Genomic DNA, 27457 nt, shown 5'->3' with positions numbered 1-27457 from the left:
ACTACTCCGACTGCTAAGGTTATGGGCCGAGTTACGCCATGTTGCAAGTTTTGTGAGGTGTTCTTTTGATATTTAATGGATCGGATTATATATATATATATATATATATATATATATATATATATATATATTGTCCAAGTTCAGAAGTGAAGTATGATAAATAGCAAATAAAAAACATCCTAGTGGTGCCAATCCCGCCCAAACAATAATTAAGACAAAGTATCTCATTTGTTTATAACCAGAAAATAGACCAGACCACAACTGCTGAGAAATGTCCCTTTTTACATTTCCACATGTTTATCCGTGAGCTTCAGCTGAGTAGCTGTTTGCTGGGTGTACATATTGAGTATTGAATGTCTTAGCCTTCAGTAAGAATGCAGATCTCTTATAGTGGTCACTACAGTGGACAGCTATTCAAAGGCTGTTTTCTTGTATTTGTGTCAGTGTTGATAGCATATTTGCACATAAACCACCACATTGGACACTGATGTGTGACTCCATACCCTGCCACCCACTGGCCAGCCAGTGGACTAAGTGGACTAAGTGGATGTAAAAAACTCTTTGCAAAGTACATGTTTAAAAAAATGAAGTTCAAAAATCTTTTTTTCATGCCTAAAGAATAAAAATACTTAAGAAAAAAATCCTGATTGAGGTCATAATTCATGCATGAAAGGGTTAAATAAACCTTATCAAACTTAATTGGTTGAAACTAACTCCTGGCTGATTTGGTAATTAAATGTAATGTTCTTGTTGACTGCCTGTGTGCATATAACATGCTTCCTGCAGCACAGCACTCTTAGACTAAGGGGGAAAAAGTGTTTATGGCTTATAATCACTCCTAGTTCCTTATTTTGGTTCCTACTTTTTTTATGATTCATGGTGGTGTTTTAGGTCTGACGTAAACTCAAATAAACAGCTTGAATTTTAGCACACAAACTTATTTTGCTTGCTGAGTCAAACTTTCTAATCCATCAAAGCATAAACACACATTTTTTTCCCATTTGCTGTTTGCTGTGCGAACCACTTGGCAAAGTAAAAATAAAAGCAACGATTGGAATCTGAACACGCAGCTCTTCTGGGAACTAAACCTGATCTGTTTTTTAGACAATACCAAGTGTCACATGAAGAACAGGTTAGGAGCAGTCACACAACTGGGCCTTTGTTGCTTTCAGTGTCTAATTTTTTTTATTTTCTCACTTAAAAACACATTATTTTAGGGCAGCTTTTCATCTTTATTTGACATGACTGAGAAGAATACTGGAAAGTGGGGGAAAACACACAGCAAAGGGTCCTAGGTTAGGCATGCATTGAGCCTGATCAACCAGGGGCGCTAAACTGGGGGCCTATTTACTCTGTTTAAAGGTCATAGGAGAAAATGAAGGATGTGGCCTGTGCGTGTGGCATGAGCTCTAAACCCGCCTCAAATCTTCTGGATGAAGTGTCTCTATTAGCTGCTAATCCACCACAAATTTACTATAAAATCTGTGTAACATGTTTGTTCTTACCGAGGTAGAAAGTGAGGGTCGTCGTTACAAAGGACATGAAGTAAATCCCGACAGCGAAGGACACCATGCCGATCAGAATGAGCGAGGTGTCGCTGCAGCAGCGTCGAAACCCGATGACACCTATGTAACTGGTGAGGAAGATCACACAGCCTGCTGCATTTCCGTACCCCACCTGAAGAAAGAGGAAAAGAAGGGAGAGATGTTCAGCGATAGAGAGGCAATAATAAACAGACTATGCAACTAGAACAGATGGCATTAATGCTTAAGTGCCTTAAATCTGCATTATTTTTAATGACCATCAGGGGGCGACTCCTCTGGTTGCAGAAACACTCCTGGCTGTATAGACATTTGTGGGAAAACACGCCTCAGTTCCCTCAGTCTGTTCAGAAGACTACAGTCATACAGTCAGAAAGGAGGATGAACAAGGGTGTGCTCATTAGCTAACAACATACCAATCACCAACCAACCGATGGCTAAGCTTAGACACTAATATTTAGAATTGTCCCGTCTGCTTAAAATAGAGTTAAAACTAGCAGTGTTACTTTTATCCCATCTTTTTTGCATCAAATCACAAAAATGGGGTAAAAAAACTTACTAGAGTGGCGTTCCAGCTGAGTGGTGCTCTCAGCACAAAGGCGCCCAGTACTTCAATGGCTCCGCCCACTGCAAAGTCGTACAGGATGGCAGCCACAAACAACAGAGCCACATTCACTCTGTTTATCTCAACAGGAGCCTCGACAACTGAAGAGTTAGTGGAGGCGCGTAACAGTAGGTGGCGGTTCTCCTCCGGCTCTCCATCGCTTACACCTTTCACCTTTAATAAAGACGGACATGCGTGGTATATGAGCTCGGCGAGGTGGTAGAGCGAGCACGTGTGGCTAAAACTGAAGGCAGAACATGAATAAAGATGGTTCTAGTTATAAGACACATAATTACAGATTAATGTAATTATTCACATTATTATTACAGCAGCATGTTTAATGATCGACAATTTAGCTTGCTGTTCTTTATTTTATGTCATAGATGTACTTTTAGGTCATTAGGTCATGGTGAGGTCACCAAAAAGAAAGAAGTTTTTTTTTTCTACTTTTGGCTCTGTATGATGTCAGTAGGATCAGATCCTCTGAATGTGGTTATCTCTACCTGGTGTTCAGAGCCCTTTTGTTTTGAAGGGGCAGCTAATCAGAAAAAACTTACCTTTAAGGGGGGAGGAGCTAGAAGCAAAGTGGATGAAGGGCCATTATAAAATATACTGTGAATCATGCAAAGCTGATTCACAGTATATTTTTTGATTCCAAGAATAAAAATAAAAATAAACAATTAGAAATACACAAAAAACACATGGCTACACTGGACCCCCGCCCCCTCTGAACCCTCTCACGTGCACACACTGACCTGCAGCAGGAAAATGGAGTGTAAGAGGCAGAGCAGATGCAGCAGTGTGCTGATGATAAGCAGGATGGTCCCATGTCCCAAACTGGAGCTGTACAGGTGGAACAGATGGCCAGAAGCGAGGCTGCCCACCACGCCTGCTAACCCATACATGAACTCCACCCTCATCAACACCTGCAAGGGGGCACAGGGTTATTTCTTTTAATATAAATCAGTTAAGTCTGTGAAGGTTCTCAGTCAGGAGAGACCAAACAGCCACTTCACAAGCGCATGGCACAACACAGAAGAGCCACCTCCACAGGACAAGACTCAGCAGTCCATCTGCATCTTAAGGACAAAGGACACTCTTTCGAGGATGCCAATGTTCACATTTTGGACAGAGAGGACAGATGGTTTGAAAGAGGAGTGAAAGAAGCCATCTATGTCCACTGTGAACAACCATCTTTGAACAGAGGCGGGGGTTTACGACACCAACTCTCTGCCATCTATAATCCAGTTTTGAGATCCCTTCCCAGACGCCTTAACGCCCACTCACATCCTGGGCCATCTGACCTCAGGAATTCGCATGATAAGGTGGGGCCAGGTTTCACAATGAACACACCCGAAACTCTGGCTGATTGGAACCCACGCCCAGTTTCACACCTTGGCTCAGGCGATTAGAGGATCATCAGGGGGTCCTTTTGTCCCTCTGTGGGGGGTCACTCCCACTAGGTTTATATCTGGGACTCTCCACCATTTGACCTTAGAACTGAAGAAGCTTCTCGGATGAGAGGTGAAACGTCTTCAAGCAACTTAAAGAAGTCCAGACGCTTTTCTCTGCAAGCTCCTTTTAATAAATCAGTTAAAGGAAACTGTTTTGCTTTTGTTTGGGGTTTTTTTTTCAGTTCAATTCAGCTGAATCATGGAGTAAAAGCCATCTGTCACAACGGGTTTGGGGGTGAAGGGAGGCAAACAGGACAAAGAAACACTGTGGAAGAGGGCAAGAGTAGTAATAATAACTTAATAATAACTAATGACTACATGCAGATTGGTGTATTAACACAGGGAGTGAAGATGAAACGGTGCATCATGGGAGGCTCCCAGCTTTCTAGGCCTATTGCAGCACAACTAAGGAAGGATTCAGGGTCACTTGATCTAGAACTATCATCATGCTTTATCAAAAAGGAAAGTCTTAAGTTTAATCTTAAAAGTAGAGAGGGAATCCAGACTGGGAGCTGGCTCCACAGCAGAGGGGGCTAACCCCTGGGTGATTTGGTAATTAAATGTAATTTTCTTTTTGACCGCCTGTGTGCATATAACATGCTTCCTGAAGCACAGTACTCTCAGACTAAGAGGGGGAAGGTGTTTATGGCTTTATGTTAAAAGTTTAAGCTTACTTTTTTTTTTAAGTTCACTGAATATATATTTGAGTTGTATTGTGTTTCTTTTAGGTACAACATCTGTATTGCATAGATTTTAGTTAAAAGAGGTGACGCAGACTCGTATATCGACCAATTGTGCTCACATGAGCAATAAAACCTAAAGGCCATTTTTAAATAAGGGAAATCCCTGAAAACAATAATAGCGAAAGACTGAAAAATCTGGAAAAAAAAAAAGAGAGAGAGAGAGAGAAAGAAAGAAACGGTCTTCTTTAATGGCCCAACTTATTCGTTTATATCCTTGTAATTCTTAGTTTTTGCACATTATCATCAGTTTTACAGTCAAACACAAAGTTTTGTGATTGAAAGTAAGTTATTTTGAGGCTCCTCTCGGCGCTCCTTCCACGGCTTTGCAGCTGCAGCACGCCTGTAACTCACCTTGGAGCGGTCGGCCGCCGTGGAGCCGAGTGAAGCTAGAGTCATTACACCGGGCCAATATGCGGTGAACCCGCCGGAGAGCCCGAGGACAGTCCCCGCCGCGAACATCACCTGCAGCGGCAGTTTTAGAACGACTACCAGGAGCAGGATGACCCTAGACAACAGGTAGCCGGTGAGGGGGGACACGATGGGGGCTTTCCTCCGGCCGCGGTCGCTCAGTCTTGCCAGGAACAGCGCAGGAAAGATGGGAGTCAGCTGGATAATGAGGTTGTTGATCATGTAGAAGTCGGTCATGGCTTTCTGCTGGGCATCCTCACTGGAGTGGCCCGGGTCGGTAGCGTTGGCACAGCGGTCCCAGACCACCATCTGCAGCGCGGTATCAAAGAGAGTGCTGCCCAGCTGCTCGAGCACGATGATCGGCTCGATCTGCCGAAGCATCGCGAAGGCTGCTTGACACAAGTTCGGTACCACCATGATCTGGATTGTTGTAGCTTTGTAAAAAAAATAAAGATGACCGTCTTCTAGGACTGCTCAGTAGTAAGTGAAGGGTGTGTGCGCGTGTGCTTCAAACTAAGCAGCCTCACCGAGGAAACACGCCCACTTCCTCATCCCCTGCTGCTGATCTGCTGGCTTCAGTGCACTCTGTCAGATTTTAGGAAACCACCTTCTTTCATCAGGCTCTGGGCCACTATTTACATTTTCATCATTACCATTTCTCTGTGCTCCCTATTATATCTCCACACAAATCATCTCTCGTTGCATTTATCTAGGTTTGAGATATAAAACTGAAACACAACTGAGCTGCAGTCCAAAACATGGCATTAGATATGAGCCCATTGAAGGCAGTTAATCCATCTCAGCTGGTATACTTTCATTTTCATTTACACTTTTAAATAAATTATCAGTGTGTGACTTTAAAATGTGAAAAATGCTGATAAAAGACCCAGCACGCACCACCCATGTAATTACACAGGTATTGCAAAGCCAAATCAAATGTGCAGTTCCTGTAAATTTCTATGAAGAGCTGTAGGCGAAGTAGATATCGCATGCATACAACAGCACATATACAGGCATTACCGCCAGCTCATTTCAAGGTAAACCAGAAAGCAGGTAATCCTCTAACAGGAGAAGCCTGAAACAGGAAACATTTAATTTCCTTCCAATAAACAGCAGTGACTGCAGTCTTTGTGGATAGGCTTCTGCTAGAGTGGTCTCTGTTGTATGTTGATAGAAATAATTTGAACTGAAAAAAAGCACATTCACAATGGGTTCCCACAAGCTCAACAATGCACTAACCACAAGGTACTTTCAAAAGCTGCTGCTTACAGCTCACAAATAGAACTCAAGGAAGTGTCTGTGAAGGTTCTCAGTCATCCAGGTCATCGTAGTCAAAGGAGCTTGCAAAGAAAAGCGTCTGGACTTCTTTAAGTTGCTTGAAGACGTTTCACCTCTCATCCGAGAAGCTTCTTCAGTTCTAAGGTCAAATGGTGGAGAGTCCCAGATATAAACCTAGTGGGAGTGACCCCCCACAGAGGGACAAAAGGACCCCCTGATGATCCTCTAATCGCCTGAGCCAAGGTGTGAAACTGGGTGTGGGACCCAATCAGCCTGAGTTTCGGGTGTGTTCATTGTGAAACCTGGCCCCACCTTATCATGCGAATTCCTGAGGTCAGATGGCCCAGGATGTGAGTGGGCGTTAAGGCGTCTGGGAAGGGATCTCAAAACTGGATTATAGATGGCAGAGAGTTGGTGTCGTAAACCCCCGCCTCTGTTCACTCCTCTTTCAAACCATCTGTCCTCTCTGTCCAAAATGTGAACATTGGCATCCTCGAAAGAGTGTCCTTTATCCTTAAGATGCAGATGGACTGCTGAGTCTTGTCCTGTGGAGGTGGCTCTCAGGCGATTAGAGGATCATCAGGGGGTCCTTTTGTCCCTCTGGGGGGGGGATACTCCCACTAGGTTTATATCTGGGACTCTCCACCATTTGACCTTAGAACTGAAGAAGCTTCTCGGATGAGAGGTGAAACGTCTTCAAGCAACTTAAAGAAGTCCAGACGCTTTTCTTTGCAAGCTCCTTTGACAACTCAAGGAAGTGTTTGCTTGTTCAGTTCTGGTCCGATAATGAGACATACCTCCTTCAAAATGTTTGTAATATAAAGTGTACTCTATGTATACTCCCTGGCCAAGTCAGTGGGTAGCTGTTCAACTGCTCCTTCATCATTCAATCATATGGAGACATAAGTTTTTAGGCAGGTAGACACAGTCAAAAAGACATAAATTCAAACTGTGCATCACAGTTAGGAAGATATGATCTAAGTGACTTTAAACACAGCATGTTTTGTTGATGTCAGATAGACTTGTCTTAATATTTCACAAACTGCTCGTCTGTTTACAGAGAAGGATCCAAAAAGAGAGAAAACATCCAGTAAGTGGCAGTTCTCTGGATGAAAATGCCCTGTTGATGTCAGAGAATGCGCAGAATGCTTTGAGCTGATAGGATGGCAACAGTAATTCAGTTAACCACAGAAGCAGATGGGCTACAGGAGCAGATCACACCAGGTGCCACTCCTGTCAGCTTAGAACAGGAAACGGAGACTGAAATTCTATTGTACACCAAAACGGGACAATATCCATCCATTCGTCCATTTTCAACTGCTTATCCAGATCACGGGTGCAGCAGTCTCTAACGTGAAGCCTAAATGTCCCTCTAACCAACTGCCTCATCCAGCTCTTCAGTAGGGGACACCGAGGCGTTTCCTGGGTATTCCTCTGGGCCTTATCCTGGTGGGACATCAGTCAGAACGCCTGGACAATAGAAGATTAGAAAAACTCAATCTCTGCTGCCACATTCAGAGGATAGGGTCACAGCAAAGTGTGAATGAAGTGTCCCTTTGGTTAGTGTATGTATATGGACAATGAAATGATCCCCCCACCTCCGCTTCCAGTATTAACACTGAAAACACATGCAAATGAACCACTCAGGAAACCCACATGTACAGGTTTTGTTTTTAATGAGAAAATATTCATAATATGTATAGTGGGTGTGTAACTGTGAGCCTTACATGTGCTATAAAATAACAAAGCAGAGTATGAGCATACAAGTGGTTAACATAGGAACAGGGGTTATACTGTGTTTATATTGTAGTAATAAGATTGCTTTATCACACACACAGACAGTGAGTTCCACACTGGAGAAGCTCTGTAGGCCGAAAACAAGCTACCAGCATTTAAAATGATAAATAAAATCCTCTCTGCACCATAAATTCAAACATCAAAATCATAATAATAATAATTATAATAATAATAATAGATCACACCATTCAATAATTCCTCTGTGTGTACGTTTCATAAGCGACTCTAATGAGAACTTTGATTGGTTCCCACAAGGATGAAAACCTTTTCCGTCCTGTTGTCTTTTAGCCTTTAAGTCAAAAATAATCTCATACCAGCGTTAAAGACACTTCACCTCTGCTGCACCACAGAAGACCCTGAAAGGAGAACTTGGATGATTCTCTGGAACATATGTGTGGGTTTTAATATTATTTGTTCTGGGTTTGGTGGAAGTGGACACCGCAGAGGAATGAGTCCTTGATTTTCACTTTTGGTTTATGGCGTTTGTGCCACGCTTTCTTGACAAAGCATATCACAAGACAGTCGAGTGAAATAAGTTGCAAAGGGTGGCTTGACTTGATAGGTTAGTAGATGTCCAGCAATTACATCTGTGGTTTAGCTCAGCGTACATTCAGTGTGTTTGGAAGCAAAGAGAGAAGTTGCTGCCTTGCTGAAGGGCACTTGGACAGGTCAAAACTGTGACTTTTGGTTTACAAAAACGATGTTGTTTCTCCTCACATCTGGACGCAGAAACGAATCTCAAAGGCTACGACAGAGGAATACAATCAAAAGTTGTCCAGAAATACCGTTTCCACAGCCAGTTTGACACATTTCTACTTTTCATTTTAAATTAAAGACAGTCTGTTATACTCCAGGGAGAAGTGTGGTTGTGTTAAAGTGTATTTACTGTTTTACTCTTGAAGCTGAATCCTGTTTTTCCTCGTCACTTTGTATGATTTCAACACTTCAAAACACAAAATCAATGTCATTCTGCAAAATTCAGTCACAATACAGTTAGTAAAAAAACAAAAAAACCCTTACAAGCCCAACTTACAGCACAGCTCAGCGTCTCGAAAGACCTTTATTGCCTTCTTTTTGCCACTGCACTTTTTTTTTCAGCTGTGCTTGTTTCAGGTTAGGAAAGGAGTGTGAATCCATTCGCACACTTGTACGCCTTAAAAAGGACGTGGAGAGCTCAGGCTGGTGGGTTTTCTCTAAATAACATTCTGTTTTGGTATAACGACTTCTTATAAAAACCTTTTTTGATTATTTTTTTCATCAAACTTTATCCTCGGCTAGCAAGTAGATACAGACGTTCATAGGTCAAATACACAGTCCTACCTCAGTATAATACATGAAACAACTGCTTACATCATCAGAAAGCACAGGTCAACAAAGCGACGTAGCCAACAAAAGTAAAATAAGTGATTTTTTTATATAAAACCCCTGACCCAGCCCTTTAATTAACACACAAATTCACTCAAATGGTGTAAGCACTACCAGCAGGTAGCGCCCCCCCCCCCTTTCTGTTTGCACTGGAAAAGAAGCGATTACAGGCAAACTTTCTATCTAAGGTGGTTGCTTATTTTCCCTAAGGTCTACCGACAGTGTAGTAATGCAGGATAGGAGAGGATACAATACATACCGTTCACCGACAAGCACTGGCGGTCTAAGGCAAGTTTAGTTTTGCTAGTTTTGCTAATTTCTTGACTAGCATTTAACACAAAAAGGATGCTGACTGCTCAAAATTCAGTAAAGATGCTTGACAAGAAGGCAAAAGCTCCTGGCAAGCGTGTCAAACTTGTGTCATATCTGCACTGTGCCATTATGGGCTCTGAAAGTGACGCTTTGGGGCACCTTTCGGTTCGGTTCTTGGAAAACACAGCAGCTTTCCAGTAGTAAATCCAGGTAAAAGTATTTCTGAAATTACAAAAACTAAGAGGGTGATCTGGCCTCTCCTTGTCTACTTCCTCTCAGAACTTTCTTTTTTTGAATAGCTGCATCTGCCTATCTTTTATATCGTCCTCTTGATTAAAAGCGTTCCACACTTTCAGAAGATGACTGTGGTTATTATATAGCACGCGCAGATGAAACCACCATCAGAGAGTCTCAGGCAACCAGTCAAAATAAAAGCTTTAGATCTTATTTGAATAATAGCATAAAGGTGAAAAATCCTAAGAATATTTCAGTCATTTAGCATCTACCAGCTATTAAAAACACTAAACGTTGCTCTAAAACCACCATCAAACACCTTTGAAGTGTCTCTTATTGCTGACCACCTTCACATATTTCCCACATCCTCAGCCACTTAACATGCTAATATACCTTCAGTTTTCAGGTCCAAAAAGCCCCACTGGTTCACACTGCTGGGGTCATGTGATCTTCAGATACTCTTAATAAAATAAATAGTTTTCCTTCCTGCTTTCTCACTTTTCCTTCAGTCTTTCTCTTCCTTCATTCTCTCCAATTGGCTTGTTAGTTGTCTCTGAAGGGAGTTTTTTACTCCTCCTCCTCCTCCTCCTCTTCTTCCTCCTCTTCCTCTTCTTCCTTGCCTTCCTCATTGGCATAGATGCCGGCTTCCCACTTCAGCGCCATGTCGCTTTTCCTCCTGGTCACACGAGTGGCCTCCAGAACCTGATGATTACAAAGCAACCAATCAGATGCAAGTGCGACCGGGAGCAATGTAATTGTTACAAACATAAAAAACAACAACAACAAAAACCCCAAAACACGCACGCCACAGTGACTTTAACATGACATGCAGTGTATGTCAAACACTGAGGGCGCGCACATCTAATCACTTTAATTAAATGACAAAAATAAAGAGCACCTGCAGTGTTTGACAGCAACAACAAAAGTAACTTTACTCCATTTCAGGGAAAATTCATGCTTGAACACCACATTAAACGTGTCCAGTCATTATTCCTCTCCCACACCCATGCTGATACTCACAATCACCTTCAAGCAGACAGACAAGGACAAGGGGAAAAGATTTCTTTGTCAACTGGAATCCAGGGTAGATCAGGACAGGGTGTAGGTGAAGTGGATTGTGGGTAGTGGCAGAGGGCTGACAGCAGTCATGATGATAGAAAAGTATGGACATGAGCTTCTCAAAGCTTAGGCCAATTACGTAGTGTCAGATTGAAGCACACCCAAGTACCGTATCTTTTAACGACTACACACTTTTGAATATCATTTACAAACATATTTATCATATATAGCTATATGGCACCATTAAAATGGCTCCTTCTGTTTTAAATATTGAAAGAAACTTTTTAAATCAACACTCTATACAGCATGTACATAAATTGGAATGTGTGGATTAAAGGTTCACACCAAATCCACGGACAAGCACATGCAGCACCAACACCACAGAGCAGAACAAGGAAATGAGAGTACAACCAGACCTGGGAGCAGACATAAAAACACATGTGGGTTTTGTTCAGAAAGTGCCCTGTCTATGGTTTCCAATCTACCATCTACATTTTCAGCACTGGTTTCATTTCTAAAAGACTGACTGAAGGACAATTAGAAGATGAAAACAACAAAGTGGAAGTGGAACTCTTCTCATTCTGACTCTGTAACTGGACTCGGGAAGTCAAAATCACTGTGAATAGGCAGTTTCTTCAGGTGATACTGATACATGCTACACTTCTGTGCAAAGGTTTTAGGTAATAAACACATTTAGATTCTTATTATTAATAACTGAATGTAATGAGGGACCCAAAGTCCAATTAATAAATTATGATCCCAACGATCCAATGAGACACACACAAGTAATGCAAATTTAAACTCACTCTGATTATTTTAATAGAGCTCTTTTTTTATAAAAAGGTTTTTATTACAGGAGCTTCATGTTTATTGCTCAGCTGGGAGTTTGATGATGTTCAAAACATAACAGCAGGTTATGGTATTAAAGGAAACCACATTCATAACTGTAACTTCTTTTCTTTCATAGAGGATAATCCAGTATATTCTCAGCTAACGGGGTGGAAGCACTGAAGCACTTTTCCTGAGTCTTTAGAGAATCCAGCCAACTCTTAGTATGGCTCCCATGGGCCACTTAGTCCAAATACTCTTCCTAAACAAAACTGACTATTCAAGCTCACCCTAGTATCAACACTGACTCAGAAATAGCTTATTTTGAATCCAGAGAGGCCATGATGCTGTAAAGGGAAAGGGTCCTCACACTAAATATTAACCAGATTTCTTTTTATTGTACCCTGAAGAAAGCTTTATGGAAGTGGATCTAAATCCATCCTTAGTTCACGTTTAGTACCTGAAACTTTTGCACAGCACTGCATAAAGCTGATTTTTGCCATCTACTTGGACTCTGTTGTATATGAATCTAATGTGTATGGTCTGACCCAGGTCTGTCAGTAAAGGCAGTTACAGGAGGGAAGAGATTCCTCAGGTACCTCAGTGGTTACCTCGTTAGCCAGCAACAAACGGGCATACTGATCAAGAAGCAGGAGAGAAGCAACAGTACACGAAGTCAACACATGTGATGCCATCATGGATAAACAAAAGCACAATTAGCAACAACATCAGCATCTAACAACTGCGCAGCAGAGATGTTTGTGTGGAATAAATTCAGTGAAGTAACTTGAAGTATGTGATCTTACAGCAGCTGGAATGAAATGTTCCCTCCCAGTGGATCTGCTGTGTGTGAATATGAATTTGAGCGTGCGGTGCTCATGAACTGAAAAGTGAAACTTCTGTCTGTCATTTCTGATTACGCAACATTTCCAACAATTTCTTTGTGTTTGCGTGCCAAACCTTTCACCTTTTCGTGAGACCCCATTTTGAATACATAAGCGTTCTGGTGTCGAATTACATTTATTACAAAACATTAAAAAAAAGACAAAAACATGGGGTCAGGACAGAAAGCCCCTCTTACTTTCACTCTGACTGTTTGACTCTCTTCTCTTCCAGGCTGGGAATTACCCTTTGGTGATGTACAGTATGTGCTCATACCAGGTCACGGGCGTTGACATTTAGGGGAGGTGATTTAACCAAAGCCCGGCTGAACAAATACGTATTATGTGACAAACTGGGTCATCTCTTGGCACTTTCACAGAGATCAGGGGATTTATAATAACTGATGCTCACAACTACTACATTAGTTTGTGGTGCTTTGTATTACGCGTTTTCTGCAACAGAAAGCTTTTGATTTTGCAGTGAAAAGCACCTCAGTCTCTTTCTCTTATTCTGTGTCTAGTCATTTATCTTTCCCTGGGTTGAAATACTTACACTGTTGTCCTCAATTTTCTCTCTCCTCTTCACTTTGTGTGTTTCGTAGTCTTCCATAAGAGTCTGCATGAAGTTTTTGGGTCGTGATCCTCCAGAGTCCTCGCTGCCAGCATCAGACAGGGCTCCTTCAGAGGTCGAGGGGGAGACAGGTGGCGCAGGTCGAACTTTCTCAATCTTTCCTGCAAACCCCAAAAATAAAAAAAATAAAAAAAATCCATACTATGGGTTATTTAAACATTTTTTTAGTTCTTTTCTTTTTAAAAATTGTTACATTTACATCGTTTGGAGCCAAAGCTATTGTTCTTAGATATACATAAGACACAGAAAACCTGTGCTCTGCCTGCTATGACTGAGGAAAGAGCATGCAAGCAGTCATTTTGTGGGTGGTTGGACTGACTGATTCTTATACAGCACTTTTTTACTTGAGCACTCAAAATCTAGCTTTATACAACATGCCTCATTCACACCCATTCACACAAGCACTTTTTCTATACTTAAGTGCTTTCTATCTAACATTCACACACATAGATACTCGGATGGACGCATTAAAGAGCATTTTAATCTTCAGTATCTTGCCTAAGAATACTTTGACACACAGACTGGAGCAGTCGGGGATCTGACCAACTTCCAATTAGTAGATGACCTTTTCTACCTCATGAGCTACTTTTAGACCATTTCTAACATAGGGCTTTTCCTCCTTTACCACTCTAGAATAATACAGCATGAACTTTTCCTTGTACTGCTGGCTGCATGGCTCTCTTCTGTTAAAAAAAGAAGCTAAAAAAAACTCTTTCTTTTAGTCACAGGAATTCATAAACAGCAAATTTACATGCTAATATTTACCCATTAGCTTTCCAACTGAGTAATGTTGAAGTTGATGGGTTGATTCTGGCATTTAAAATAAACTAATAAGCTTGTTAACTGTATGACTGTATGACCCTTGTGAGGACCTGCAGTACTAACTGACCTGGCGCTGTCCGTGCTGTCAATGTGAGTCTAGTTGGCAAACTGTTGCTCTTCATCTTATCTGTGGGGGAAATAGTGGCGTGCCGCATCCCCGTCCTCACAGGTCCATGACTACTGCTGGAAGTGCCGCTGGGCCGGACAACAACGGTAGGCTGCACCTCCCTCTGCTTCTTCAGTTCTTCCTCTCTCTGCTGAGCTGCTCGGATCTCCTCTTCAATCATGGACAGAGTTCGCTGCTTCTTGGAGCGCAGGCGGAACGGGCCACTAGCCGCCTCCACCTCTGGCCCTCGCGCTGCTGTCGCCGTGCTACGCAGTTCAGCCGCCTCTGAGTATTTACTGAAGTAGCTGAACTCTGGTTTCTCTGGGCTTGGAGGAGACGGGGGACGGTATACAGGGGTTGGCCTAGAGACAGGAGCTGTTGTGGCAGGAGCAGGCACAGGCGCAGGAGCTGGGGCTGGAGCTGATGAAGCAAGCGCTCTGGTGTAGGAGGACTGGATTTTAATCCTGGGACCTCCGTCTCTGGGCCTCTGTGGTGGTGAGACAGGCTGAGACGGTGGAGGAGAAGGCGTCTGGAGCTGTGATTGTGCTGGTCTTGGGGACTGCTGTTGCTTCTGAGCCTCTTGTGATTCTGATGGCTTCTCTTGGGAAACAACTCTCACCACTGGCTGCCTGTCTGGCTGTGGGGATGAGTTGGATGGCGCAGGACTGGAGGACACAAGTGACTGGAAACTGGGGGCTCCACCAGAAGACACAGGGGAGGAAGAAACTGGCACTGGGCTGCTTGTGGATACAGAGCATGGAGATGCAGGGGTACTCAGCTGTGAAGAATTCAAGTCAGCTTGCTGCCAGTCTTCTACGTTTTCAGCTGCTAGGGCATTTTGGATGGCATTTTGAACAAGAACCCCAGCGTGGTACTCCAGCTCATCTTCTGTTGGACTGCCACTCATCTGCCCGTTGACTGGAGTAGTTGGCTGAGGGGTAGGTGGTGACACAGGGGTAAGTGGCAATGGGGTAGGGGGTAGCGAAGCCCCGCTGTCAGAAACGTTATCCAAGCTAAATATAGTAGTGTCCTGAGAGCGGACTGATAACTCGTCCAGTCCTGAGTCAGACTCCTCTGGGTGAAAAGCTGGATGAAAATGACCTTTTGCTTCCTCTTCCTCAGGTAGGATTGTCATCACAGCTAGCGCACATGTGAATTCATCTTTAGTTCTTTCATCAGACCAGGTCACGTGCGTCTCCCCAGTTTCTGCAACAATGTCACTGCTCCCGTGGCTGCCCCTGGCTGTGGATTTCGAGAAGGGTTTGGCAGAGTATATTTGAGGAGCTACATCCTTCTTGGTAGCCTCCCCTTGCAAAAACTGCTTCCTAGCAGAGGAGAAGTTGATCTGCTCCTCCACGATGTCCTCCTTCCTGGTTAGCTCCGAATCAAGGGTTACCACTGTGGGAGGGCCTGACACCTGAGGCTGCAAAACAGATGAGAGTACAGAATACAAAAGAGTCAATTAGAAAACTGCACAGCAATGAGGCTTAAGACATCTTTATTTAATCTATTACAGTCCAAATTTATCATGCTTCCTCAAAGTCAAAGAACATGTTTGAGTGTGTGAGCTTGAGCTCCTTTGTTTTGTGCATGTGTTTGTGTGTCTTACCTGTGTGTATGCATAAGTGTGATTATGTCGCTGCTGTTTCCTCTCCTGGTACTTCCTGAGAGACTCGAGCTTATCTGCCTCTAGCTGTTCTTCCAAAGGGATCTTGAATGATTTGAAACAACAAAATGGCAAATCAATCAATTTGTCATTAGGACAACACAGTTTAAATGAAAAACGAAAACTACCAGAGATTAAATGGTGATCTACCTCCTGAGGAGGGTTCCACCAGCGCTGAGCAATCGAAGGGTTTTTCTTCACTGCCTGGTCTCTGATCAGCTCCTGACGCTCACGCTCCAATTCCTGAACCTGACATGGAAAAACAAACCAGGAGAAGAAGAGTGTGAAAATGTACAAAGAGAATTTCCAATAAACTAGTGCACCAACAAGGAAACAAAGAAAGTTTTTATTGTGTATTGTGTACTGGTTAATGCCATCTTACAAGTAATGCTAACAGCTTTTCAAGCAACGTCAGTGTCACACAATCGTGTTGCGGTAAAATCACAGCAGTTGTGTCTCGATCATTCAGTGTAAGGTGCTCATAAATCTCAGTCAGAGCTGTCTTTTTTTCAGAACAAACCACTAAAGCTCTTTCTGTGTCTGTTCCATTACTCAGCAGTTTTTCTTCCTTGGAAATCTGCAGCATGACGGGAACAATTTCTCAAGGAATTAAGTTGTACTCCTTGCAAATAGTAACCTTGCAAAATCCCGAGTCTTTGCCAAATCTTTTAGTGTATGAGTAAGTGTAACTATTGTGGGAAAGTGTCGCAGTTTCAGGCTTCTCCTGAGGCCTGTGGGAGGTTACATTTTGGACTGTGGTCTTAGTATGACGCTTTAATATTACTTAGGATCAAAAACAGTGTTTTGAGCCCCTTCTGTTGATAGAATTTCAGGGGATTGCCATTGTTTCTATTTATGTTACCACATATGTCTTTTTGAGCTTTGATGTCATATCATGAGTCACTGACAGTTGCCACACACTTTCAATTTCAAAATTCCTTCCTTCAAGCCTGTATTTCACAATTCAATATGAAGTCTTAGGTGGCAGTAAGACTACAGTGATCTCAGTCATGACCTTTCTACTTACGTAGTTTGTACATTAAAAAATGTTTCCAGGTGTTTTATATTTTGTATAGTAATAATGAAGGAACACTGGTCTTTAAGAGTAGGCCTCTGGTATTAAAATAGAGCAACTGAAAGCAAGTACATTTTTTGCATTAAGTACTAATCATTTCATTTTATTTTGTTGTTTTTCGTGTTAGAATGGTTATTTATCATTATAAACAAAAGCATGCTAGTGAATGGGGTAAACCTACCCCAAGTAACTCATCTTTGCTTGTTTTACATCATTTTTGTTTTCATAAGACATGATTTGATAAAACAAACCGTGGTCTCCTGTGGCTGTGTTTCTGAATGGCGTATTTGTTACAGTCTGATACATTATCCAGCAGCCTTTTACCTCCTCTGAGGGACGTCTCCTCGTCACCCTGACCTGCTGCTCCTCTCCAGGGGTGAACAGCTTGGCCGGGCGTTTCTCCTCCTGAAATGCTCGCAGCTCAAACTTTGCCCTGCTGCCCCCAGACTCGTCTCCCTGCGCGTGCCCGTTGGTTTTAACGGCAGACTCGTCCTGGTGGAGAAACGTGGTTTGTTTTTGTCCCTCCACAACGATCGAGTGGTGATTGACAGGGGAGGAGGGTGACACACACACAGAAGGAGAAGTTCCATCTATGCTGATGGGTTTGGTGTGACGTGACAGAGAGGAGTTCCCATTTGTGGGTGTGTCTGAGGCTGCATCTAACACCTGGTCCAGGTAGCAGATCTCCTGTGGAAACAACAGTCATATTTCAAAATACTGTGACAGAATGTGCCGCCAATTTCAAATAATAAAACAAGAAGTTAAAACCTTTTAGTTAACTTGTTTTGATCTGCATACCTGCACTACCTCACAGTCAGGAGTCTCTACTTTCATTCCAACTGGACTGTGGGCTCTGTTACTGGGACTGCTGAGACAGTCGTGCTGGATCTGCTGGCTCTCCAGTTCCATGGCTGCAGGCCTGTCAGTGATAACGCTGACTGACTCCTGGAAACTGACAGTTTTCAGGGCTCGCTCTCTCGGGACTGAGTCACTGACATCCTCTGCTTGCCATGATTTCTGTCAACAAAGAAACATTGGTGTTTCAGAAGCTCTGCCGGCTGAAGCTGACTGATAGTTGGTTTAATAAAGACAATGTGGACATTTAATAACTTTAGATATTATTTTGAAAGGTCAGCCGCTTCTAACCACTATCATTTAGACACATCAATTCACACATGAATGTTCTTTGGTCTGCATTGCAGCAGAACACTGTGTTCTGACTGGTTCCCACCACTAAGGGGCGACAAAATACACACAGTTGCTCTGTATGACAGAAGACTGCTACAACAGTCAAAGCACTCAGGCGTTCTGTTTGCTATGTCAGCTTTGAAGACATTTCAGGTTGAAGATACACCTTTACACACATTCACTCGTCTTTTCTAGGAGGAGCTGCACTTAAGTGTTTCAGATTAAGCACCAGGCTCAGGGCCATGTTGTCAGTAGCTATTTTGAGAAGAATGAATGTCGTCTAAACACAAAAGATTTTCCTAATGTGGTGCACGTTGGGCCAGTTCCAACTAATTGTCTGACTGATAGACAACTGCTACATATCATGGAATTTAATATGTACGGCACACTATTATAAAAATACACAGGTGACCTCAGGTCAGCTAACACGGCTACATCATACTTATTATACCATGGTTTGAAAGTATGTCACATTATGAAGCACATATCACCAGATAAGGCAAAATGGTGATGTTCTATCATAAGACCTTTTTTTTTTTTTTTTTTTTTTTAATATATTATGTTTCATTCTATAAATACACTTTTTAAACTTACATATCACTTGTAGTCATTCAAGGAAGAATGATACAGGCAGTAGCTGAGTCTTGTAAGGTCCATATTGATTGAAGCATTAGTATGCACAGATCAGATCCTCAACCTGGTTTAATGAATCATCCTTCACATTCCAGATAAACCATTAATAAGAAGCTAAATTTACACAGTTCAGCCTCTCTTTTCCTGGACATTACTCTCTAAAAATGTTGGTTTCCTTCTTTACTGCCTTGTAGCCATTATAATTCATCCTTAAGCATGTGCGTATCTCTAACAGGAGCTTAATGAGGAGTTGTTGACCCCTCTTTTTTAATATTTCAGTCTGTGTGAGGGGATTTAATGAGAATAACTTTAGTAAACTAGTCTGCTGATAAATTAACCATTAACCAACAGGTTATTAGAGAGAAAAGTAGCTGTCAACTTCACATACGAGTAGAAGTACTAGTAGTACTAGTAGAAAATATGTCACCAGGATTACAAATCTGAAAATGTGGGTGTTTTCAACATTTTGTCAGACATATCAAACACTTCATGAGGTCATCCTGAGCACTGGGATTTTATGAGGATATTTTTCTTTTCTTTTTTTTTTAAATCATAAACAACAAATAAAGAAAATAGTAATCATTTGACACAGCTCTGCAAAAGTGAGCGGCTTTTTCTTCTCTTCCACCTCAGGCCTCAGACAAACTACCAGACTGTCATATTGTACCATTTGGGAACATTCCTTCTTCTTACTATCCACAGGACGGGGTTTTGGACAATCAGTGGCATAATTCAGCTGGATTTATTGTCAACATGAAAATTAAGCCTGGATCACTTTCTTTTCCTCACGTACCACTCCCTCTTTTTGCTCCCTTTCAGTTTCTTGATCTACACTTCCTCTTCACCGCCCCTTTTGAGCTTTTTCCTTCCTCTCTGCTCTCTGAGATTGCTCAAATGCTGAAACAGTGGCCAGTGAAGTCTCTTGGAGGATTTGACCAGCTCTATTTAAAAAGCTTTGTGAAGGGACAGTTTCCTCTACATTCCCTTCACCTCCCTAGTCATCTTTTCTTTATTGCTCTCTTCCACCTCCCTTTTAATAAAAATGTTGTCTGAGGGCATCTTGGTCATCTCTTTGCTTCCATACTCTCTCTCTTTATCGATCTATTAACACATTCTCTAATGTGCCTCTGTAAAATCTAGTGTAAAATAACAATAGACCTCAAAAAACCAAAACACTGTCTAATGGATTTGTGAGTCTTCAGGGACAGTGTTTTTTTGTCCTAATTACTAACATCAGCATGCTTAAAATGCCAGTTCAATCAGGATTTCAGTGGAAACCCCCCCCCATATGGGTTTAACATACAAATGTTGGCTAATTACGACACAAGACACCTAAAATTAATGGAGATTTACTTTGTTTTGTAGGTTTTAAGGCATCAACATGAATAATATTTTTACTGGAAGATGGGGCTCAAAAAGCAGCTTACAGAATTTATAACAAGCCACCCAATAGTTGGGGGATTTTACCAGAAACCACAAATGTCAGTCTCATACTGGTGCTAAAGGAAAAGGGAGGAGAGCATGGAGTTTATTGACATTTATCCTCTGGGAAATTACTGTCTTTACAAATGTTAACAGAAATCTGCTAATAACTTGTTGTGAGAACAGGTTTGGCAATATATTAACATCTTCCAACCAAAGTTTTAAGCTTTTACATTTAATTAAAACTAAACTAAAAATTAAAACTGTATATGAAAAAAAACTTGACTTTTGATAAAATATAAGACAAAACAAAAAAACCCCTTTGAAAATTAAAGAAAAATATATAGGAAATCTGCTTAGCTTTAGTGTTTGTAAGTTTGGAAAAATTCTATTATCACAGTGTCCCTGATGAAGCTTTGATGGATATGTTTATTGAGACTGTGGATGTCCACAAGACAGTAAGTCAGCTGCTTTGAAAAGGTTGTGTTTTTATAGCAATTCTTGTAATGGTTTCCCTAAATCCTGCCCATCTGTTACACCTTTCATACAATAATAATTTAAAAGGCATAAACCAAAATGAAACCAACAACAACAAAACTGAAACTAAACTTTTCAAACACAAACTAAACTGAAACAAACAAACCAACTAACTTGGGAATGAAAATGAAACTGAACTAAATTAAAAACAAAAAGTAAAAATGACATAAAAAAGAATTCAAAAATACAATTCACAACAAGAGTCACCTCACAGTGCTTTATATTGTAAGAACCTACAGTATTCTGGGAAAAACCCCAACACTCAAGTGACCCCCTGTGAGCAAGCAAGCTGTGGGAAGGAAAAACTCCCTTTTAAGAGGAAGAAACCTCCAGCCGAACCAGGTCCAGACAGGGGCAGCTATCCACTGTGACCGATGGTATGGTTAGAGGAAACAGAAAAGAAAAAGAGAGCATATGGGGACAGGAAATTACACAGGCTAAGGGAGAGAGGAGACCAACATTAATGACATGTTGCAGTGGTGCAGAAACATGTGAGGAGTGAAACGAGGTGAGTGAAGAAGAAATGCTCAGTGCAGCATAACTAGGGGATGGTTCAGAGTCACGTGATCCAGGAGAGCAAGTTCTTAAAAGCAGAGAGTGCCTATTTCTCAAATCCAAACTGGGAGCTGATTCCACAGAAGAGGGGCCTGATACTTGAAGGCTCTGCTTCCAATTCTACTTTTAAAAACTCTAGGAACCCCAAATAAGCCAAGGAAGAATAGCTAATATGTAACTCTTTCTCGTCTCTAGTGCTCTCACTGCAGTTTTGGATTAACTGGGGCCTTTTTAGACAACTTTTAGAACAGCCTGATATTAATGAGTCCAGCCTAGAAGACTTTATTGCATGAACTATGTTTTTCAGCATAACTCTGAGACATGTTTAGAATTTTAGAGATATTTATTTAAGGTTTGCAATGAAGGCTATATCATGATAAAAAAGGACTTCTTCACATGTCACTGAGGTCAAGGTCATGCCATCCCAAGTAAGTATCTGATTTCCAAGATTTGTAGAGTCAAATATAAGGAATAATTATCCAAGCGTATAATAACTCTTCTTCCCAATCCAGCTTCCCGCTGCCTGCCAGAAAAAAAGCATTTCCTCGTGTATTTGTGAAGGTGTATGTATGCAACCCACACAGCACAGTACATAACAACAACCTCACAATACCCAATATCTTAAGCACTATGTCTGCTAATGACAAATGAAAACAATATGTGTGCAACTCTTAACTCTTGCTCAAATCAACGATAAGGAATGAGCCTCCACCTTGTGTTGCAATTCAGCAGCTGGCCTTTAAAGTGAATTCTTTACAGAATCAAATTCTCAAAGAGGGAGATCAGGGGAATAAAAAGTTATGCCAAAGAAACGCATTCATGGACTCAAAAATATTTACTCAATCCTGCAGACAAAAGAAATGTACTGATACAGTGAGCGAGACTGATACAGTCTCTAGAGACATTTGGACAGCTAACAAAAACACCACTTCCAAGAAGCGCTTTAGTTTTGACTAAGACCAATTTTATAATTACTTTCTCTGTACAGTGATTGGTTAAACTATCATAAAACTAATCGCAGGCTGTCTTATTACTTTTACTACAGGCAAGTCTCTAAATTTCACAGACATGATGAAATGACTCAGGGCATGTATTTGGGCAACTATTTTGAAGCTTTACCTGGTTTAATTTAAATTTCATAAAAACTGAACAAATCATAACTCAAATCTAATAAAAACTGCACAAGAAGTTGTTTGACTTTTCCCCCATATTAGTTAAAGACCTTTTTTATAATCCTGGAAGTTATTTTTCTACCACCATTTTTGCTGTTGTGGAATAGATTTCAATTAGTGATTCCCGGAGTGCCGAGTCTTCGACTTATAATGCCTCTGCTACTACTTTATCATTTCAGCAAAAGGAATTCGAGGTTCTTTTTTCCCTTTCTCCATCTCTCATACATTCACACTCTGCCTTCAACAAGTCAAAAGATTTTTCACCCAGTTAATTATATTCGGGATCATGTGAGGACCAGATGTCCCTGCTTTTTACACACACTCATGCCCAGATAAGCTCCTCTGTCTACTTATTTGACCTGCTGCAAATATTACACACATTTATATGTGTGTGTGTGTGTGTGTGTGTGTGTTTTTATGTGCAGGAATGTGTGTGTAGGAGTCCATGTCCAGCAGGCAGGACAGTACAGAGGGGGAGGATATCCTGTTACTGGCCCAGGAAAACAGTACTACAGTACAGGAATGTTTCATATGCAGTGCTATTCTGCTGCACACACACAAAAGGAGTGTGTATGTGACTGTAGCTGTGCATCGGTGCATGCATGCAAGAGTGCGTTCTTTCAAGGGTGTGTATTTGTATAGCAGGTGTGCATGCGTGTATGCGTTTGTGTGTTTCTGACTCCAATAGAGGTGAACTGACATTCCAGGCATAGCTGCCTGTCCTCAAGGCTCAGGCTCTAATACCTGTGATGAAGGACACTGTACACCTTCCCTGTCTGGCTAAAGGAGCAAGCTGTCTGCATGCATCTGTTTGTGAGTGTGAAAAGAAACCATCTGTCTATGGAAAAGAGACACAGCTCATAATGTGCTTGAATGTTTGAAAACTTCAGACATGTGCCCAATAGCTGTTACATTTCCAAAAGCAGTCAAATATACACGAAGGATAAATAGCATTGTTTTGGCTGTAAGAGTAACATGAGTGTAAAACATGATATTAGGAGTCTAAATAGCCCTGCACCCATCTTACTATAACTTATTCAATTACATTGGGTGTATTATGATTTCATATTGGGTGGGAATTCAGTGGAATACAATCTTGACTCTATATGAGTCAGCTAGAGTCGCATGTTCTGCCTCCGTCTCTGCCTGTCTCCAGCTATCACATCTGGAAATGCTTAGGCTCTGGCTGTGATACCCAAAAATCACAAATAGACACACATACTCTGTATCTGAGCACACATACTAAGCTGCATGCTGGAGATGTTGGATGGTGGTAGTGGGGAACACACTCAATAAGATGAGAATTTACCCAAATACATGGACACACACTTCATGACTCACAGGCTGTACACACACACGCGCACATACACACATTTTCCATAACTTTAATATCACGTCATGGTCTTTCGCTAGAGCACGCAAATCCACCAAAACACATGGCAAACATGAAGTGAAAGTATGATGACACAGTCACACAACACTCACACTACACTTCTGTGTAACCCAGTACAGCTGGTGTTGTCGTATCTGCTTCCTGACTGAATATGATCCTGAGTGGTAACCAGAGCCTGGTGCTGGTTTAGCCCTGTGTTCTCATACCCAAACACCCTGGATTGGGGACCCAGGCCAAACAGTGCTATTCACCACATCTTCTTTGTTTAATCACTATTCACGCTAGACAATTTGAAATTCCATGGCATAAATCAGTGTTTTAACTAATCCACGATGAGTAATAGGTTGGGAATGACAGCAGCCAGACAGGTGGACTGAGTAAGGGGGATACACAGCTGGGGTTAAACAGCCCAAAGTGCGCAGTTTAACATGACATTCAAACATCTGGACAAGCAAATCAACAGTATTTCAACTTTGGCATACATAACTTACAAAAATCTGTTAGGGTGTGTGCCTTGGATTGGATTTCTCTCCCTCCTCTATCACTTTCCCTTCTTCTCTGTTACAATATTCAAGTTCACAGTTACCTGCTCTAGATGACAATTCACAGGATTTTTCTTTCTTACAAATATATTTGAACATTTTTGAGGAAAACTAAGAAAACGTGAACAGAATATTTTACCATGTCTCTCCCAAATAAAAGTACAATCTAATGAACTAAATAACTAGATGTAAAGAAATGTCATAAAATGAATTTGTCAAACAAAAATTACTAGTTACTACTCACCTAATGGTGTCTTCAAGTACAACTGGATTAATCTATTTTTGAGATATCTGTACTTCCATGGTGTAATGTTTAAAAGCTGCACTGTATAACATCCGTAGATCTTCTTTCCTTAAGCTTTATCCGCTTTCCTATTTAGCTCTGTCCAGCCCTGGCCCGTCTCGTTCCCAATAGTGGGAGTGCCGGACTTTTCCCTAGCCAAGCCTTTTCCTCCTCTTCTTCTCCTCCTTTTCCTCCCCTCCCATCTCTTTTCCTCTCCTCCACAAAGCTTCTCCTTTCTCAATCACATTCCTGCCGGGCTGCAACGGTAAGCTGTGATGTCATGGGCAAACTGTGTGCATGTGTATGTCTTTCCCCGCATGCACGTGCTCATGCACAAAGACCCCTTCTGTGCAAGCCCTCATATAAGCACAGGCAACAAAACATCCATCCTGTGCCTCCTCCCTTCCTGCACAAACTCTCTCTTTCCCCAGTGCATGCTGCTTGCCTACTTTCCCTTTAACCTATAACTCTTGTCGGAATGGAGCTGACAGCGAGAAGCAGGCGATGATGAAGAGATGATGACTGAAGAAAATAGGAGGGGCTGATAAGAGAGTAATGATATTTTCTTCTGTCATCATAGCATAGGACTGTTGACTCAGGCTCATATTAAGGTTAGACTGATTCACTGTCTGTATTCACCTTTTAATAAAATGAATTTAACCATGTCACCTCAAAGTATTTTACTATTAGTGCTTTCAGTAGAGAAATCTAAACCTGCAAGTTAGTGTTCATGTTGTTTGATGGGCTTGTCCCCCTTGTTAAAGATAAAGCACAGGCACAAATGGCAAATACCAGCATTAACTATCTAATTATACGAATCAGTCTTTGTATTCAAGCGTTACTCTAACGCTGTTTGCATGTCTCATTCTGTGTGTTTGCTGGGTCATAGGATCAGGCTCCTAGAAATTAGAGCTGATCTTGGTCACGGTTCACTTTCTCTGCTCACAAACACTACATAAGGACACAGCTGAAGTGGAAAGACTTTTGTCCAGTTTACAAGAGCAATTAGTCCGATTGTGTTAGTGGCTCCTAAAACAAAGGAGGATGGTGCTACAAACAGCTAAATACCAGTAAATGAAGATAAGAAGATTCCCTTTTTTGGCTCCACTGCCACATGGATAGACACAGGAAATCTTTCCTACGTCATACAATGATAGTTTTTTATTTTTCTTAGAAATGTCTTAATTACATGACATTTATATGAATATTTGTGGAAATTGTAGACTTTTTTAAAAAAAATCTAATTATACTCTAATTAGAATTATGTAATTGTACAATTATGTAATTGTATATTTTGGTTAATTTTTACTTCAATAAGCAGTTTTATCCTTATATATTGTATTTATTTTAATCAGCTATTCCACCCTATGTAAACTATATTCCTCCTTTTTACTGGTAACTTGCGATACTGTACTGAAAAGAAGCGCAGCCAGATGCGATACACCCGAAGAGGCATAAAGTGCACTCACTAATCTTGTTTTCTTTGACTATCAGGAGTGAAATGTCATCTTTCACACCTTTTAATTTTAGTATTAACAAGTATGTTTTTTCAGATCTTATTAAAACTGAAAGAAATCAGTATGAATATGTGGAAAACAGAGGTAAGAGAGGTTATTCTAATCTAAGGGAAAGAAAGCCCAGAAAAAGTTGTACTTGAGCGTGACAGGAGATAGCCTCACTGTGAATTCAGTCCTGACCACAATGAAAAACGACTTAAATCTTAAATTAAATGTGAGCTGTGCCACTCCTGCCCCTTTTAAGTGCCCCTGTTTGAACTGACAAATCAGAAGCCATCAGTGAGTTCCCAGGCTCGAAATAACTCTGGGCCATATGATGAAGGGAAACTGGTCACAGAAAAGTGGGACACTAACCCAATTATCGCATATGCACCGGGGAGATTAATTTCAGGGAGGGGTGTAATGAACAAAGAAACTTGTGATGGTCATTTGTGTATGCCAGTGCTAGTAATTTAGTGATAAGCTAATTTCTGCAAACTTAGTACTGGATGTATTAGAGGAACCGTGAAAGATGAGAAAACAAAGAGAGTCACAGACTGAGGAACACAGCAGCAGTGTGAGTGATTGTGTAGTCATGTGTGTATTTCTATGTGTGAATCCATGCAACTGGGTCAACACTATTGATGCCCGGAGCAATCTTATGTCATGGAAGTAGATCATGATTGATTAAAAACACAGCAAATGACACATTTACTTATTACAGCATGGCAGAAAGACACAGCTCTACCCCCACCACAATACTTATGCATAAAGTTACAAGTAACTTTTTCACATATTGTACCGCCAAAACAACAAACCCCCAAAAAACACAGTGTGAGGTTCCTAATATGCGAAGGGTTAATTTGACAAAGTTCAACATGGGAGCCCAACTGCTGCAAAATCTGGATTCCTTGAGGCAAGTTCTCAATGAGTGACATATTTTTTTACAGGTCACGGGAGACCACAAAGCCTGCAGGCAAGCAGCAACCTCTGGGACTGTAAAATGAAGTCAAGCTTCAAATTGCAGTTATGCCAATGGCTACTTGAAACTGGCTCCAAAACTGAATCAGTCCCCACAGACTGCCATGTTAAAATGCCCAACTAAAGCATATTTGCAGCCAGGAGCAAAATATGTTTTGTTTCTCTATGGATAGTTTAACTCTCAATAACAACAAATTTGCATGCTAACAAAACCTTTGAATCCTAGCTGAATGTTACATTCAATGTATAGTCATAATTCATTTAGATCTGCAAACAGTAAGTTTGTATTTTCTGCATTATCCCAGCTAAAATGAACATCAGATTAAAACTCCTTAGTATTGTTAACAATTCTATTTTATATAACAAATAAGGACAGAGCTAGTTTCATAAGTGGTCACCACAGCGATTAGCACTGCATGTTTGAATTGCCAGATTGCCAGATGCCCTTCTT

General features: G+C 41.3%; 3 protein-coding genes across 4 annotated transcripts in view; 1 reads left to right on the top strand and 2 right to left on the bottom strand.

Moving 5' to 3' along the window:
• Positions 1-1703, top strand: part of snx30 (sorting nexin family member 30) — a 28389-nt gene extending 26686 nt beyond the window's left edge. Inside the window, exon 9 of one of the 2 annotated variants that reach the window (XM_085463354.1) lies at positions 1514-1703. In XM_085463354.1, the coding sequence (XP_085319480.1) occupies positions 1514-1549 (36 nt within the window). In that variant the 3' untranslated portion in view covers positions 1550-1703. Of the gene's footprint in view, positions 1-1509 lie in introns of both variants that reach the window. The other variant, XM_085463353.1, reaches the window with a different exon arrangement.
• slc46a2 (solute carrier family 46 member 2) overlaps positions 1-5219 on the bottom strand; it is a 14734-nt gene extending 9515 nt beyond the window's left edge. Inside the window, exons 1-4 of the mRNA XM_085463356.1 lie at positions 4694-5219; positions 2901-3071; positions 2101-2319; positions 1506-1677 (exon numbers count right to left, since the gene is read on the bottom strand). Of these exons, the coding sequence (XP_085319482.1) occupies positions 1506-1677; positions 2101-2319; positions 2901-3071; positions 4694-5167 (1036 nt within the window). The 5' untranslated portion in view covers positions 5168-5219. The remainder of the gene's footprint in view (positions 1-1505; positions 1678-2100; positions 2320-2900; positions 3072-4693) is intronic.
• Positions 5220-7687: 2468 nt separating this feature from the next.
• Positions 7688-27457, bottom strand: part of palm2akap2 (PALM2 and AKAP2 fusion) — an 88695-nt gene continuing 68925 nt past the window's right edge. The window contains exons 10-17 of the mRNA XM_085463349.1: positions 17603-17821; positions 17129-17491; positions 15880-15978; positions 15673-15774; positions 14025-15486; positions 13058-13236; positions 12235-12261; positions 7688-10438 (exon numbers count right to left, since the gene is read on the bottom strand). Of these exons, the coding sequence (XP_085319475.1) occupies positions 10304-10438; positions 12235-12261; positions 13058-13236; positions 14025-15486; positions 15673-15774; positions 15880-15978; positions 17129-17491; positions 17603-17821 (2586 nt within the window). The 3' untranslated portion in view covers positions 7688-10303. The remainder of the gene's footprint in view (positions 10439-12234; positions 12262-13057; positions 13237-14024; positions 15487-15672; positions 15775-15879; positions 15979-17128; positions 17492-17602; positions 17822-27457) is intronic.

The sequence above is a fragment of the Copadichromis virginalis genome, linkage group LG7, assembly GCF_057382275.1.
Source record: "Copadichromis virginalis isolate Kocher_CV1m ecotype Utaka linkage group LG7, C_Virginalis_male_GT1.1, whole genome shotgun sequence".
Lineage (NCBI taxonomy): Eukaryota > Metazoa > Chordata > Actinopteri > Cichliformes > Cichlidae > Copadichromis > Copadichromis virginalis.
The sequence above is the reverse complement of the archived record's forward strand: the minus strand, read 5'-3'. Positions and strand labels throughout refer to the sequence as shown.